This window comes from Lycorma delicatula, chromosome 10, assembly GCF_047948215.1.
Source record: "Lycorma delicatula isolate Av1 chromosome 10, ASM4794821v1, whole genome shotgun sequence".
Lineage (NCBI taxonomy): Eukaryota > Metazoa > Arthropoda > Insecta > Hemiptera > Fulgoridae > Lycorma > Lycorma delicatula.
In genome coordinates, this window is record NC_134464.1 from 10,827,256 (window position 1) to 10,844,483 (window position 17,228).

At 36.3% G+C, this 17,228-nt stretch overlaps 1 protein-coding gene across 11 annotated transcripts in view; it reads left to right on the top strand.

The window, feature by feature from the left end:
- Positions 1 to 13,863, top strand: part of LOC142330832 (uncharacterized) — a 117,623-nt gene extending 103,760 nt beyond the window's left edge. For 10 of the 11 annotated variants that reach the window (XM_075376276.1, XM_075376284.1, XM_075376286.1 and 7 more), the window contains 2 exons: positions 7,282 to 7,329; positions 11,740 to 13,863. In XM_075376276.1, coding sequence (XP_075232391.1) covers positions 7,282 to 7,329; positions 11,740 to 11,784 — 93 coding nt within the window. In that variant the 3' untranslated portion in view covers positions 11,785 to 13,863. The remainder of the gene's footprint in view (positions 1 to 7,281; positions 7,330 to 11,739) is intronic. The other variant, XM_075376283.1, reaches the window with a different exon arrangement.
- The last annotated feature ends 3,365 nt before the right edge of the window (positions 13,864 to 17,228 follow it).

Genomic DNA, 17,228 nt, shown 5'->3' on the forward strand with positions numbered 1-17,228 from the left:
TTTCATAGGCAGCAACTGAGCAAAGCCATTGCCTCGTTGGCCAACATAAGTAAAGGTACCGAAGCACCATGTCATTACCCGCCCCGAACATGTGCATAGATGTTATTGCACGGACGTGTGGTTGGGTTTGTCCGGGGCATTATATTACCCACCGGGTTGGTCTAGTGGTTAACGCGTTTTCCCAAATCAGCTGATTTGGAAGTCGAGAGTTACAGCGTTCAAGTCCTAGTAAAGCCAGTTATTTTTACACGGACTTGAATACTAGATCGTGGATACCGGTGTTCTTTGGTGGTTGAGTTTCAATTAACCACACATCTCAGGAATGGTCGAACTGAGAATGTACAAGACTACACTTCATTTACACTCATACATATCATCCTCATCCATCCTCTGAAGAATTATCTAAACGGTAGTTACCGGAGGCTAAATAGGAAAAAGAAAGGGGCATTATATTGTTTCGTAAATCACGGTTATACCCGGTAGTAAAGAAACCCTTATTCACAGTCGGCCAAAGAAGCAAGGCACGGGATAAAAACTTTTGCGTAGGTGATAAAATTTACATATCATACAGTTTCATAATTTCCAGACGTATTTAGCAATCGCATCATGGTATGCATCAGAGCGCAAGGGTCATCATCTACCAAGTTCGGAGATTATATACTTTCTCATCAATGCGCATGTATCCAAAATTACGGTCTTCTTAATTGGCAGGAAGAGGCAAACTTGAAGGCCAATAGTCTTGAGCGACCTGTGAAGTGAGTGTGGAATCTCTCCTAGTGCGCCGATGACGGTGGGCACTGTTATAACTTGTTCCTGATTCCAGATCTCCCTGACTTGATCTACCAAACTCCTGTATTTTAACAGTTTCTCAGCATGCTTCTTCTGGATGTTATAGGCCAGTGGTGTATTCATGTCGATGATCCAGGTAATGTTTTCCTGTTTTTTAGTAACAACGATATCTGGACGATTGTTGGCCACTGTCTTATCCATGAAGACCTTACGATCGTAATAAATCTTATAGCGGTCATTCTGCAATGCGGACGGAGAATCATACCTGTAATAAGGGACGGACACATGAAGAGGTGCCAAGACCAAGGTCAGTCTTTAGTGTAGGATGCGAGCCACGTTATTGAGGTGATGTGTATTCTTTCGGGGCTAGGATCTGGTTGCTGCTAATCACATGTTCCACGCATTCACTTGTACTCACACGATCGGCAGTTGTCTACGAGCACGGTTGGGTCTTTGACTATGCGCCTCCGTAATTGAGCGTGCTGATTAACGAATCCTGAATTGCGAATGCAAATCACTCAGTTTCAACGAACAATTTGGCGTCCTTCAGCTATTCAAAGGAGGCAGCACAATTAATTCCTTCCTCCAACACGGAGGCGGCAAATCTTCCGTGAAGCTCACTCGCCCACCATGCATTCATCTTCTGTTTCTTACTGGGGACCTCGTTCAGGGGGGCATAGTCGGTGTCGCTAAGGCGGAGTGGGGTTAGACCTTCATATCTCCTCACCTCCTCCCATTGAGGCACGCTGCATGTACTACCACCTCTGTACCTAGCCCTTTACCGGAGGTCACCTTCAAAGGTCTTAAGACATATTCCATCTTGCTTCAGTCAGGATGCCATCGCTGTGAATGCCACGCGCGACATTCCCATCGGTGTCAGATGCTTATACAAATCCTACTATTAACACAAGATTTAAAACAAGACCTTACCGATTGAGCTGATTTGCGAAACAGAGAGAACACTGTGTACTACCAACTGTTCCTTGCAACCCCTGTTGCACTTTCGACAGCCCTTCTGCTCTTTCGCGATAATCTGGTGCCGTTTTAGATGGTCAGAAATTTTAGCGCACAGGATAGATATAAAAATTTTACAGATTGTTGGGAGGCAGATAAAGATCGGTATTTTGCAGGGTCGGCTGTAACTGGAACAGTTTTGGGAATCAGGTAGATCACTCTCCGGTGAAATATTTGGGCATAAGACTCATATTCTGTAATTTTGCCGAGTAAAACTAAGCGAGTCGCCCATGTACGGCTGAGAAGTGCTTGAACCAAACGTTCTGCACTCCATTGATCCCGGGTGCCTTCCAATTGTGGGATCGTGTAACAGACCGGATTACATCAGCAGGAGTCACAATAATGTCAACCATAGATGGTATCCAGTTTACTCTTCTCTACTCATGATTCATCCACTATGCCTCACCACGATGTCGTAACGAGCTCGACCAGATTGAAGATCAGTAGTCCAAAACGCCTGTTTTGAAAGGAGCTGCCGAAGACTGGCATTGCTGCTCAGCTGCTGTTTGCAGCCTCTTATAGAACTAGCACTAGTTGGTTTTGAACACATGATTTTGTTCACGTCGCCCATTACTTACTTTGTAAAGCTTGCGCATCTTACAGGATGGATATTACCGCAAGGCGTTTCTTCAATAAATTTAGGATTTCAGAAATTGAGTTGTTTTCCGGGCTCCTATGGGCATTGACAATGGTCTCCGCAGCAGATCGCACTTTCTGACTGGGGTTTTGAGTTGCCATAAATGGGGTCAGACGACCAATTTCTCTCCGCAGCTTGTTGACTTTCCTGTCAAACGAAATTCGGCATCTTATGTCTGTCTCGTTTCATAGCTCCGCCTGTTAGCATTCAATAGCAAATAAGTCGCCGGTTATTTGCTACCGTCACAGTGAGAGCACTGATGCAAATCAGATCATGAAGGCCTTGGATTGTTGCCACGTGTTTAACTTTGCTAGCTAACAACTGATTGATGTGATCGATAATGATTTTCGTGTCGCTTTTTGCCGACAGTTTAGGGTCCCTGATCGTAATGTCGGATTCATTCAATCATAGCGTACCGAATTTTCCGCAAATAGGTCAGCCGTAGGATTGGAGGAACTGGTGCTTCTTCCACCGCGCTATCATCAGAAGATGAGCTGGAGAGCAAACCGAGCTCCCTCGAAACCTCCAATTTGAACGCTCTGACAATATTCCCGGGCACCAAATGCGATGTAAAAACGGACCTGCGTTTGTTCAGAATGTTTTGGACCTTTTACCGTGCAGCTCAGGGAAGCACTCACCCATGATGCGGTGCAGTTCAACGCTGTGTGGTCTCATTTCTATTAGTTGAAGGTAGGAGTGGTAAAGGAAGGTATTTATTTCCGTTGTCCATTTAAACCGCATCCTACCCCGGGATGTAGGGACGGGCTCCTGCAACTCAGGTACAACGTTGCTTGCAGCAACGGATGGTCCAGGCTGCTGCTCACCAAGCGACTGAAGAGAGAGGCAGCTGGCTGCTCTCTTCTCCAGAAGGAGTCCGTCGTCTTAGTGTGCCAGATACAAACTCGTTAACTAGCACACACGAGGCTTTGCTTCTAGTGATTAAAGTAAGCTACATATGACAGATGAGCTGCTAACACACCTGCCGATTACTTTTTTTGGTCCGCAAAACTTCCCACCTACCCAGAAAATCTGCCGAGCATCCCCCTATCTGCCATCTGGGGATGCGTCGGATGAGGGAAAGGTAACCCAGCACGGATTATAATTATTATGTTTCTGCAAAACACGCTCAGGCTTGTTTTTGGGCGTAGATGGTGATTCTTCGATCTCAAATGGAAACGTGTTAATAGGGAGAGGTGTACTACAGTCAAGGTTCCACTATCTCTTACCAAAAGTAATAATAAATTTACTAATTATGAATCCTTGAAAAATCAAGAAAAACCCGATAATGACGAATCAATTAATCTGCACTGGATGATTGTCGGAAATAAAGGGAAAATGTTTTCTGCCAGAAGTGCTGGTCATTCCAAGTTTGTTGATTCTTTAGTTGGAATCTCTAAGAAAAATAATAAGAATTCAATCAGATGTGGTAGTTTGAAAACCAAAACTAATTTGGTCTCTTCTCATACTGAGAAGAAAAAAATCCCTTTCGGCACACCGGAAGACAGAGAGGTTGATTTCACTGCTGCTAATCAGGGAATAAAAAATATTTCCACCTTACAGTGGTTTCTTCTTTTTAAAGAAAAACGGAGATTTTGGGTCGTTATATTTTATGTATAGATTTGAAAAAGTGACTGGCGCAAAATGACGGCAGTTATCGTGTCCAAAAGAAAGTGAAAGATATATATATATATATATATATATATATATAAACTCTTGAACTGACGGTGGTTTTGGTGGCTGGGGGATGTGAAACGCGAAGATATGTCGAAATTTCCCGGAAGTCGGCTCAAAAAACCCATTAAAATAGGTAGCTTTCTTATGAAATCTACCTAAAAGTCCAATATTGCCACAAAATTTAATACTACCGAAACCGTCGATGATGTGAAGGAACTGTTAGATCTGAACCTCGAACATATAAAATACAACAAATTGAGAACTCAATATTCCTCTTACAATTCTTTCCACAGTGAGGTTTACAGCAAAGTCAGTAATAAAAAAAAATAATATTGATATTTGGCCAGAAGGTATTCTAATTTCCCCGTCTTTTGGGGCCTTGAAAACTGATAAGTCTACAATTCACCAGCGAAGAATGGTACTATTGGGACTAATGACAAAGCTCTTGCTATTATATCAAAATGTTCGTGGCCTTCGTACTAAGGATGCCGAGGTTTACGCAACTTTTTTTGATTCTAATTATGATTTTTATTGCACTGACTTAGATTTGGCTTTCTGAAGTCCACAGTAACGTAGATATCTTTCCGGAGTCATATAATGTATTTCGGTCTGACAGAGACTATGAATATTCCGTTCTTGACCGTGGAGGATCTTCAATTACTGTTAAAAACACCAATTGTGTTATATATAAGGATCTGGAGATGACTTCTGAGTCAGTTTGGATCGAGGTACCACGAACTGCGTTCAAAAGCCTGTTAATTGGTGTTCGTTATTTTCTTAAATCTGTGCACCCATCTGCTTTGGAGCTATATTTTGGTATCTTTAATTCTACGAATAAATATTTTGAAATATGATGTAATAATAACTCGTGATTTCAATATCTCCTGTATGGTCTGGCATGATCATGTGTTTGTTTCCGTTTGTAATTACTCTTCTAAACTTTTAGAACCTGGGATTTTATAACCATTATTCTGTACAGGAAACTAACGTAGATCTTGCTATGACTAATGTAGCTGTTTCTACTCTTTCTTCGAATGTGTTGTGTACGCTGATAAGCTGCATCCTCCTTTCTGGATGACCATAAATGACTTTTCGCTTATTCATGCTAATGCTATGAATAATCCCATGTATAATTTTAGAAAGGGAACTTTGAAGCTTTCTTTAAGGTCGTGACCAGTGCTGATTGGGCCAATTTTCTTCTGGGCCACAACCTTGATGAGGCTGTGATGAGTTTCCAGCATGTGATCAGCGAGGCTATCGCCAATAATATTCCTGTTACTCGCCGTCGATCTGCTAGGTTTCCGTCGTAGTTTTCAGTTAATCTTATTCAATTGTTAAAAAGAAAAATCTAGTACATCGACGATTTAAGAGAACGAGACTTGCTTCTGACTACCACACCCTCTCAGAGCTACGGAAGAATGTTTTATTGTTACTTTCAAGAGATAATTCTACCATGCTAAGTTCACTGAAAACGATCTAACGGTTAAGCCTTCAAGTTTTAGGAAGTATGTCTCTAAACATAGATTTATTGCCTCATTATGTAACTGGAGCTTGAAATCAAGTATTTTCCCCAACCTATGGAAGAATGCGATCGTTACTCCCATTCTCAAGCCTGGTATTACCTTATTACTAATTTCTGTCCTATTTCCTTCCTTACCTCTTTTTCTAAAAATATTGAAACAATCCTGTCCTTTCATACATTTCCTAATATCCAACATAAGATCGCCGTTTCTCAACATGGAATCATGCAATACCGTTCCACTACCTCAAACCTTATTTTTTTCTAGATCATTAATTTTTTCTAAATCGGTCTTACTCTTGAGTCAAGATCAGATGGAGGCTATCTGTTTCGAATTTAAAAAAAAAAAAAATATTTGCTAAAATTCCGCATTACCTGCTCTTAAGGAAGTTTCTCGGATTTGAATTTTGTGAGCATCTTAAGTGGATTTCTTCATAATTGAGTAACAGAGCAGTTAGGTATGCTAGATATACTTCCCATCGAAAATTCTCTGCAAAATCTGGAGTTCCACAGAGTTCAAACCTTGGTCCTTTACTGTTTTAACTTTTTGTCAACGACATTGCTTAATTCATCTCTGTTGGACTGAGTATATATCTTGAGCTTAAAATTTTTCTATATATCAGAAACAGAAATGATCACCTTCTTTTGTAACACAATATTAACCCTGTTTTTCTTTGGGCTATTAGAATTCATATGCCATTAATTTTTTCAAAGATAAAACATAGGAGAACAGAATATGTTTATTGTTGCCGACTTTAAAAACACAATAAATTCTCTTCCTAACAGTACGGTAGACTGTGTCACCGATCTAGGAATACTTTCTGACTCTGAACTGTATTTTTCTAAACATGCAGATAAGATGTGAGCAGAGAGAAGTGAAATGGATTGCAAAACCTTTTTGTTAATCCTCCAACTTGCGTCTTACTTTTCAAGTCACTTGTTCGTAGCCATTCGAACATGTTTTGTAACATCTGTATTTTTTGTGCGATATACAAGGCTATATGTACTCTTCTATTGTACAATAAAATAAAAAAATAAATAAAAACTACTATTACTACTGTAATAACTAGGGAAAGCGCTGTCCCCTGACTGCCTCTATTGCCCTGTTGTACGGAACAATGCCAAGCACACCTTATTCAAATGTGCAGATAGAGGGGCACTACATGCAAATCTCTGAGCACTGCGCTCCCATAACGTGGTTCCGATGATTTTCTGGAATCTGAGCAGCTGAGAGAGTGTGGCCCGATTCCTCGGGGGCATTCTCAAGGCCAAGAAAGGCAACCTGAATAATCCTGAGCCAGGTGAAAACTAGGTAGTGGCCTTTTTAGGCAAGGATAGGAAAACTCGGCCTGAAGAAATGTGTAAAACGGTTCCGTCCTGAGTCCTGGTAGAAAGGGTTGTGTTTTTAGCTGGTAGTCTACGGATGGTGGTTTGATAAGATTCAATGGGAGCTTGGCAGTCAGTGCATAAATGCATATCTACCTCCCAAAAAAAATTATTATTACAGCAAACAAAAGAATGATCTTTTTTGTTGTTTATCAAAAGATGAAAGGTGATTAAAAAAAAACAGTGAACATCATTGAAAATTTCTACTCTCATTTTGGTAACGTTTTAACTTTTTGTTTTGTTTGATTCTTTCCTTTTATAGATTGATAAGCGGCATTTTTATGCAGCCCAGCTGGCTCAAAAGAAACATGTAAGTACATTAATATTATTAAATTTTGAAATGCAGTGATACAAATGTATTAATTCATATGGAAATATAAAAAAATTGGTAACTGCTTAGAGATATGTAGCAGGAGTGGTGGTCTTGGTATGACCCTTATGAATCTTTTAACAAAGTCACCCCAAAAGCTCATAATTAATTGTAGATCACACATACACAAATGTAATGAAATGATCTCTATCTTTATATAAAGAGTATAATTAATGACTATTGCTATCACAAATTAGCTCTATTATCATCCCCTATTTAATAAGATCTCATTAACCCAGGTTCAATATATTAAACCTCCTAAGATACTTAATTATATGTGACATATAATATTTGATTGAAAACTAAGCAGTTTTCTCTTGTATTAGGTTTTAATATTACTGGAGTGTTCATCATTCTTGAAAACACATGTACACAACCAAGTTTCAGAAGAATACATTTCAGATATAAAATTTATCACAAATTAAAAGTTAAAATTACACTATACCACAAAATATTGATTAAGACTTTTTTGAAGTCGCCTATTTTTAACATCCTAGCAGAAATCTTTATATAATAATGAGAACGAACACATTCATTGACAAACAACAAACATGATGGTGAAAGATTGTCTTAGTGTAGATTTTTTATATTCTGAAAGACAAAACTAATTTATTTGAATACAGTTCAACAAAGTGCATTGTAAGTTAAACTTCCTGCCTGGACATAAACACAAGATTCATAATGCTCAACTCATGATAAAAACAAAAAATGCAGAAACAATGACAGGCGCATTCATTAACAATTCCAAGACAGATTTCTTAGAACTATGAATCACAGACTGCTGAATATATCACGCTACCTGATTGTAAGTAACTTAATACTATTAAGCAATTAATGTGCATTAATACTTTATAACACATTTATTGATTCACTTGAACAAAATGAAAATTAATGAACTAAAAACCAAAACAAAAAAAAAATACTAATGTAACTGAAGAGGGTAGTAAATGCCATCAATGTTTTGTCGATCATAATGTAAAATGTGCATACAAATACATACAGATGGCAATGCAAAATCTAATAAGCCTCTTTTTTTAAAATGAAAAACCTACTAAAATTACAACACAGGATAAAACTAATAATAGTGGCATATATATAAAATTAATTTTGAATATTGTAAAGAAATATACCAAGGTAAAACTATTACCTTGGTATATTGGTTGGTTAGGTAAAAACTTACAGGCTTTTTGCAGATAAAAAATATGCTAGCCAGTCCATCTAACCAGAACCTGGATGCTTGGAGCTCAGGTCAGTCCTGGAAAATTCCAGAGTCAACTCAGGGGCTCCTGGGGCCAAAGGCCCTACTTGTGACCGCAGAGCTCGCTTCACTTGCCATTCCCAATTTTCCAGAGGAACCGGCTCCCTGGATACCCACACAACTTGCTTTGGTTGCCTATCCCACCTAACCTGAGGGCTCCACCCCCTGGACACATGCACTGTACATTATCCTCATAGTTGTGAGAATAATACTGATAAATAATAATTATACTATTCAAGCTTTATAAAAATCTGAAAAAGAAACTAAATTACAAAAGATAGAATAATAATAACTATTGTAACTAAAGTATGCACACCTTTGATGATGAAAAATTCACAACTTATTTCTTTGCCACAGTGGCAGAAATATAATAATGAAGTAAAAGTAATAAGTGTTTTTTCCTTAATGAAAATCTTCAATTCACAACTTCACCCTCCTTGGGGTGAAGAAATGATGAATATTTTTAATATCTTAACCTTCAAGGGTGCTAAGAACCTTGATTGATGGTTTAAAACCTTCTGTGGGATAACATGGATATTTCCTGCAAATTTGAAAATAATCGACAACTTTTTATATATTTCTGAATAATTGTGATCTGTTAGATCGAAAGTGTACCTGATGCATGCAAAAGTACCTACTAACAAAGTACTGCAAAGTGTATCTTCAACCTACTAACAAATACCCAGTTTGAATTTTGAAAATCCGATGATTGTTTGCAGAGATATTATAAGAGGACCCCCCATTGCACCTCCCAAACAATGCGCTAGGGACCGTTCATTACCAGTTGATGGTGATGATTGGTCTAGCCTTCCAGAAGTTGCTCGCATATCTCACCACTCTAGCTTCACATGCAGTCCCCACAGGAACCCCATTATTGTTAAAACAGACATATTTTTAATTACTTCCTTGTATGAAATAAAGGAAGTATGTGATCATGAAAAATTTTGGTTTTCAGATTTCAACACTAATATACATTTTCAGCATCCCTGAATCCATTTTTAATAGTTTTGGCGTAACGTCTGTATGTACATATGTGCGTTCATATGTATCTCGCATAACTCAAAAATGATTAACCATAGGATGTTGAAATTTTGGATTTAGGACTGTTGTAACATCTAGTTGTGCACCACCCCAAATCAAAAAAAAATTGAATTTTGGTTCGAATTCGACTTCATTTCCTTTTTTTTAACCTAAATATATTGATAATATATAATAATAATAATAATAATAATCAATTATAATAATTATTAACCTGTGATTGTAAAAAAAAATTATAATAAATAATAATTCAGTAATAACAATTAAAAAAATATTTTTAAAAAATCAGAAGTTATTAGTGAAATAAAGTTTTATGTACTTTTAAAAATCTGTATATGTAATTTAAAAGGCGTACAAGGAAGTCATATGATGTTCACATCAGATTTTTTATTTAACGTAAATTTAATTCTATTATTTTAGTAACATTATTGATTTGATTGATCTGAATCATTCTGTCAAACCCAGCTCACACAGTGATAGAGACTCACAGTTCATAGTTGATTAAAGTTTGTGCTTTAGTAAGGGCAAATCTCCACTACTATGTAATATACTTTTTATCGAGATGAAATATGTTTAAAACCCTCAGTTATGCGAAGAAACATGAGTAAAAATTTGGTTGCAATTGATTGATTAGTTTTTTGTTTATCACAAACAAACAAAAACCCTCTTCCTTTTTTTATGTACTAGTATAGATTCCCGAGGTGTGTGAGAAAAGTAATGAGATTTGTAACACTGCGAGCGATCTGGTAACGCTGTGTCTACCGGTCTGTGCCAGGCCGGTTTGTTCATCCCTTCCACATGCTCAGTACGAGTGTCAACTCCGTTCAGACAACTCATTATTTTTGACAGCGCCATCAGTGAAGTTGTGTGTTACGAAAATGGAGCATCGTAATTTAGAGCGACGTTGTGCAATCAAGTTTTGTGTTAAACTTGGGGAATCCGCGAGTATGACTTTGAAAAGTAGAAACAGGCCTATGGGGAACATTGCTTATCAAGAACGCAAGTTTTCCGCTGGCACAAATCATTTTTGGAACGCCAAGAACACGTTGAAGATCAACCTCGCTCAGGGAGACCTTCAACTTCAAAATCTGACGAAAACGTTGAGCGTATGAGGGTTCTTGTGAGATTATAGCGTCGTTTAACAATAAGGATGATGAGTGGAACAGTTAAATTTAAACATTTTCACCGTACATAAAATATTGACAGACGATTTCGACATCCAAAAGGTTTGTGCGAAATTGGTGCCGAAAAACCTCACAACGGATGGGGACAATCGAAGAAACGTGTGCGTTGATCTTCTTGAGAGGACTGACAGTGACCAGGAATTCTTCAATCGTGTGATCACAGATGATGAATCCTGGATATTTGAGTAAGATTCTGTAACAAAGTGAAGAGTGGCACACTCCGTCATCTCCTCGACCGAAAAAATGTCGAATGAGCAAATCAAAGATCAAAACCATGCTGATTTGCTTTTTTGGCAGTAGGGGTATCGTGCATAAAGGATTTGTTCCTCCAGGACAAACCGTCAACCAAGTGTTTTACAAAGGTATCCTTGAAAGTCTCAGGAAAAGAGTGATTCGCGTGAGACCAGACATTGCAGACAAGCGGATGCTTTAACGTGACAACGGCCTCGTGCCACACGGCCATTTCCATCAGGGAATATTTGACCTCAAAACGCATTCCTACGGTTCCTCAACCACCCTATTCACCTGATTTGAGTCAAACGTGTCTTAAAAGGACGTCATTTTGGAACTCTGGAGAACATTCCAAAGTCTGTGACCGACCAGTTAAAAGCCCTACCAGTTGAAGCCTTCCAGCGCTGCTACCAAGAGTGGGAACGACTCCGCCGGTGTATAGCTGCGCAAGGGAACTACTTTGAAGGGGAGATAATATTGTTGTTTGAAAAAAATAAAAACTTTGGTAAGTAAAAAGTCAGTCTCATTACTTTTCTCACACAACTCGTAGAAGACAGGTTCTACTGTATGTATATATTATATATATATATATATAATTTTTATGAACAGTATCTTTAACTGCTACTTCTCCTGTTGCAGGTTGATAATCTATTTTCACAGTCTACTGGACCTACTCATAATTAAAATTTACTACCATTGGATTTTGTTTGTTTTTAAAATTCTTATTTAGTGAGATATAAAGGATTGAACAATTTGTTTATTTTTCTTTTCTTTTTGATGTGGTATATAATTAATTAATAAGAAACATTTTTTTTAAAAACAATATTCTATTAAAAATATTTAAGACCTAAATCAAGAAAGAATTGCTGGGTGTACATTTTCAACTTTTAAATAATTACCAAAAATGTTTATTTTAAGTGAACCTAAACAAATTTATTGTGTTATGAAAGATTTTCACTATGTCAAATCTATTTTTGTTGGTAGAATTTATAACTGAATAATATTGTTAGGTGTTGTCAAAAAACATATTGAATTTGACTTTCTTACAATTTACTTCAAATTCTGTGTTAAGTCTTTTTAACATTAGTGTAGTAAGTTGGATTGGTTGTATTTAAATTTTTTTTTTTGTATTGATTTCTTTGTAGTAATTAGCAAATGTACCTCTTACATTTTTGTTTAGTTTCTTTTACATTCTAAAAGATGAGTGAATGTAAAATGAGTTCATTTTACAGTCTAAAAACTGAACTGTATACCTGATTCAAGTTTTACAGTTTATGCCCTATTCTTTATTAAATGTCTGTAATATGTTGTACTATTCATATCTGTGGTCTGATTACTTATATTTAAGAGTAGGAGTGAGTCAATGAACAAGATATTTGTTGTATTAATTTGTGAATGCCAAGTAATAGTACTGAGTTTTTTCATATGATTCAGTATGAGGCGTGTTTTTAAAGTTAGGTCTGTTTTGAATTTCTTACCAGATACACAATGTAAACAGATGGCACTTGTGTAGCTCAGTTATTTCTATCAATAGTAAGCAGTTTGGTCATTTTGTTTAGTTGTTTATATTCATCAATTTATAATTTGTGATCCTCCAAGTGTGAAGTCCGAGGAGTAATCTGATTTTTATGACAAATAAAATTCTACAATTGAAATTCACAGGAAAATTTGTTACATTTAGGGGCTGAATATTATGTCTGATGATAAAGTTACACAGTGGTGCTGTTTTATTTCAAGAAAGGTGAATGAATGTTCATAATGAAGGACATGGCAGTATTTGACAACAGATGATTTGATTGAAAAAGTTGATGAAAAAATTCAAGAAGGTCAGGGCTTCACCATGTCACAATAGTCTGTGTTATTTCATGATCTCTGTTTTATGAAGTTTTGAGTGATAAATTAGGCTATAAAAAATTGTTACCAGATGGATGCAGAAGGTGTTATGTAAAGAAAAACATCTTGCTGCAGCACATCACATCTTGTTGTGATGTTATGAAAATGGAGGTGATGGATTGTGTGATCACAGTGTTACCTGAGATGAAACATGGATTTCTTATTTCAAGGTCAAGACAAAGCAGACAATGAATGCGATGATGACATTCGTCTTCTCCTAGACCAAAGAAGTTCAAATAAGAATGTTCAGTAAAAAAGCTTATAGCTAAAGTTTTTTGGAATAAAAAGGGTGCCTTGCTTATCAAATTTAGTGATCGTGGAACTACTGTGAATAGCGATGTGTATTGCAAAACGTTAAAAAATTGCAGAAGAGCTATAAAAAACAAACAGCATGGGATGCTATCCCACTCGATTTTGTTTTTATGACAATGCTCGGCTACAAATGGCAAATCAGACAGTCAGTGAATGGAATAATTTTTTTGTAAAATCATCAGTCATCCACCCTGTAGATTTGACTTAGTGCCAAGTGATTATTTTCATTTTCTTTACCTTAAACAGTAGCTTTAATCACAAAGGTTTGATGATGATGACAAATTGAAAAATGACATTACTGCATGGTTTAAGTCACTAGCAATAGCATTTCTTGAAGAGAGAATGATGAAGAATGTGAAATGCTGTGAAAAATGTGTTGAAGTTGAAGACAGCTATGAAAAGAAGTAATAAATAAATGTAGTTTTTACGCATAAGTAATAATGTTTGTTAATTTGTTTCAATTTTGTTTTTATTTGATAAGTGAAAAACACACCAGTAATGTTTTGTTTACTGAATTTTGTTAGTGAGTAATAGAAATTAAAAAAAACTCTTTTTTTATTTATTTTTTTTGTTTTCCTATTATACATTGTAATCTGTTCAACTAGTGAACAATAAGCACCACCCCCCCCCCCCCCCCCACCAATTGGCCTAAGAGATGAGGATGATATGTATGACATATAAGTGAGATGGAGTCTTGTACAGACTCAGGCTGATCATTCCTGAGATGTGTGGTTAATTGAACCCCAACCACCAAAGTACACCGGTCTCCAGTACCTAGTATTCAAATCTATATAAAAACAACTAGCTTTAACTAAGATTTGTACCTCAGACTCCTCGACTAAAAATTAGCTGTTAAACAACTGATTTGCGATGACAAGTTAACTACTAGCCAGCTCGGTGGGCCAGTAGACACTGAAAAAAAATTTAATGTAACAGAAAGTAACAATATTTAAATCACCTTAACTACTATTTCACCTAACTGTCAGCTTTTAAAGCAAATAATTTGTAGATTACTAATTCGAAGTGTAAGAAATCAGTATTACAAAAAAATTACTTTTTCTTGCTTTTTCACAAAGAACAAAAAAATAAAAAAATAGTTACATTAACAAACCAACCAAACATTGCTTACAAATAAAAAACAAGATAAAATAACTTTCAGAATAAAGAAAAAAAAATACTTATACATTATAAAAAATTACTTTGGCTGCATAAACTAACAGAAAGCAGCTTCAAGAAAGGGTATGAAGAGCATAAAAAAGTATTTCATATTGGTTATTTTTATCTGTTGCAGGTAAAAGTTATTTACCTTTTACAGCACAAATACAATAAAAACTGTTTACAGTTATTTATCTGCCTCAGTAAAGTTAAAAATAACCTAGATTTTTTTGTATAAATAATCAAATTTTAAACTCATTTTACGATTATGAAATAAAACGCTAATAACATACACACAGTTTAGATCCATTATTATTTTTGATCATATCTTGGAAGTTGATCAAAAATTATTAAAAATTTTTGATTTAAACAAAAAACTTGAACAGTACTTTTCATGTATGTAAGTATGTAAATTTTACAAAATTCTTCTTCATTGTCACTGACTACTAAATATTTACAAAGTACAATATTCTGATGTAATGTAATGTTTAAATACTGCTGTTCCTTTTTAAGATTCAATAATTATTATTCAAACATTATTTTGTGAAATAAATTTGTAAATCTTTAATATATCATAAAATTCATATTTATGAACTAACATTATTAAAGAAAAATTTTGAAATGATTGATTATTTTAGAATATTATTTGAAACTGTTTACTATGGTGGAACACTAAGATCATAATTAAAATGATAATGAAGAAATGTTTAATACTACTAATAATTTAAAATTATACATATCGTTGCATCAATTATCTTCAGTTAACAAAATTAAATATGATATTTATACAGTAGTTTTGTCAACTCCTGTTTAAATATCAGATGATATTTAAACAGATAGCTGGATTAATCTTGTCAGATGAATCCAGCTACAGAGTTATAAATTGACCTAAACAGGATCTAGGCAGGGTAATCCAATTAGTCTTATCTTCATCATTGATCAAATGGTATATGCATTTGTATGGTTTGGCTCACCTAAGCTGTCAGAGTATATTGACTGCTGAGCTGGATTTCATACTGATAGTCTTTCATTATGGTGAAATTTGATCAACCATATTTTCGTGTACTGTGATTCAGTGAATTTCTAGCATGCATGTTTACTTCTATTCTCAGTAACCACAATACTTTTAATTGTTTCATAACCATGTAGAAATAGCAGTCGATGAATGAACTGATGTAGTAACAAAGAAAGCTTGTGCTTGACCAAGTTTCTTGGAGTATTTCACCCTGTCTCATTATACAAGCTTAGTAAAGTTTTGGCTTAAGACAGTTTGAACAAAAGGCTTGTAATTATTGATAAAAGACTATGATAAAAAAGTTACTTGGTTGTAACTATAGAGAAATATCATGTATATACTATATAATAACTTAGTAAAGTTAATTCTTTTGTTATTGTATTTGTCCAAATCTTCCTCTGTATTAATTAAATCAAAGACAAAAGTAAAACTTAGCTTTCCACCAACAGTACAGAATCTAACAATATCTTATCTTTGATTTTCCAATTTTTACATTAAAAGCGCTTTCAAGGGTTTCCTCATCGTCAGTTAATCAAAAGTTTTATATTATTTAATTTTTTTTAAAAAGTACTCATTAAATTTAAAATTAAAACATTAAAGATTGTCACATATTGTAAAATATGTAGTCAAAAATTAAAATAAATATTCCGGTGGCCAGCCACACATATAGAACTGTACTCTACAGTACAGTATTGTAATCTGAGGGTAGCTTGTATGTTGATCTAACGTCCTGTAAGTTAAGGAGTACGTGGTTGTGCAAAGGTGCTTCAAGTGCTGTCGTTTTGGCCACAGGGCCAAATTCTGTAAGTATGAGTCGGTCTGCGCGCATTGTGGCGAGGAAGGTCACAAGCGCGACGACTGTCCGCAGAAAGCCGAGGCTCCATCGTGCATCAACTGTAAAAGGTTGCGCAGAGTGCAAATATTCGGTCAACAGTAAGGACTGTGGCTGTTACTTACGTGCGGTAAAATTGTATTTCAATTCCTTGGATAGTTAGTATCCTTATTTGAAGCTTGGTGTTTATTGTGGCAGAATTAGATGAATTGGTTTTGTGAGTCTCAGAGTTGTTTTCGCAACGCCCATCACAAGTTGGGTGATCTACCAGGTCATTTGCTGTCTGTTCAGTCATCATAATCCACTTCCTCTCCGATGCAGAGGGCTGTAGATTTTATCTTTTACCATGCCAAATAGCTTTCTTAGCAACAGTCAGGTGACGACTGTGGGCTTCTAGCGTGTTTAGACTCTGTTCGCAGAGTTGCTTCCGCATCGAACCAGAGTGGATCTATCCTTTATCTTCGTTAGTCTCAGTCTTCGACTGAGTTGCCGTACATGTTGATTGTGGGACCTGGTAGAGTTTCAGTTTTCCCCTGCGGTTTTTACCGCTGTTGTTTTACTTGACTAGCTTACTGCTCCTCTAACCTGTGTTGGCGTTGTGGGTACTTTGTCCTGTTTAGGATCTCGGGCAGCTAGGGCTCCGTCCAGGCAGTTAAATTGGCCAGAGGTGTAGGGCGTGCTAGGCATCGTGCCTCGGTTAGATTAGCTAAGTTTCAATGGAGGTCGTGCCTGGGTGAGTTCACTTTCCCGAGTGTGATTACTAACTTTAGCATGGCGATTGGTCGAATTGGAGTGCACACTTATGTGGATAATAAGTTTAAATGTTGGTTGCGGTCAACCTAGTGCTAATCCAAGCGGTCCTCAAAGTTGGAGCTGAAGTGGGAGACTAAGAGGTTATACTCAGCTCCCGAACGGACCAGA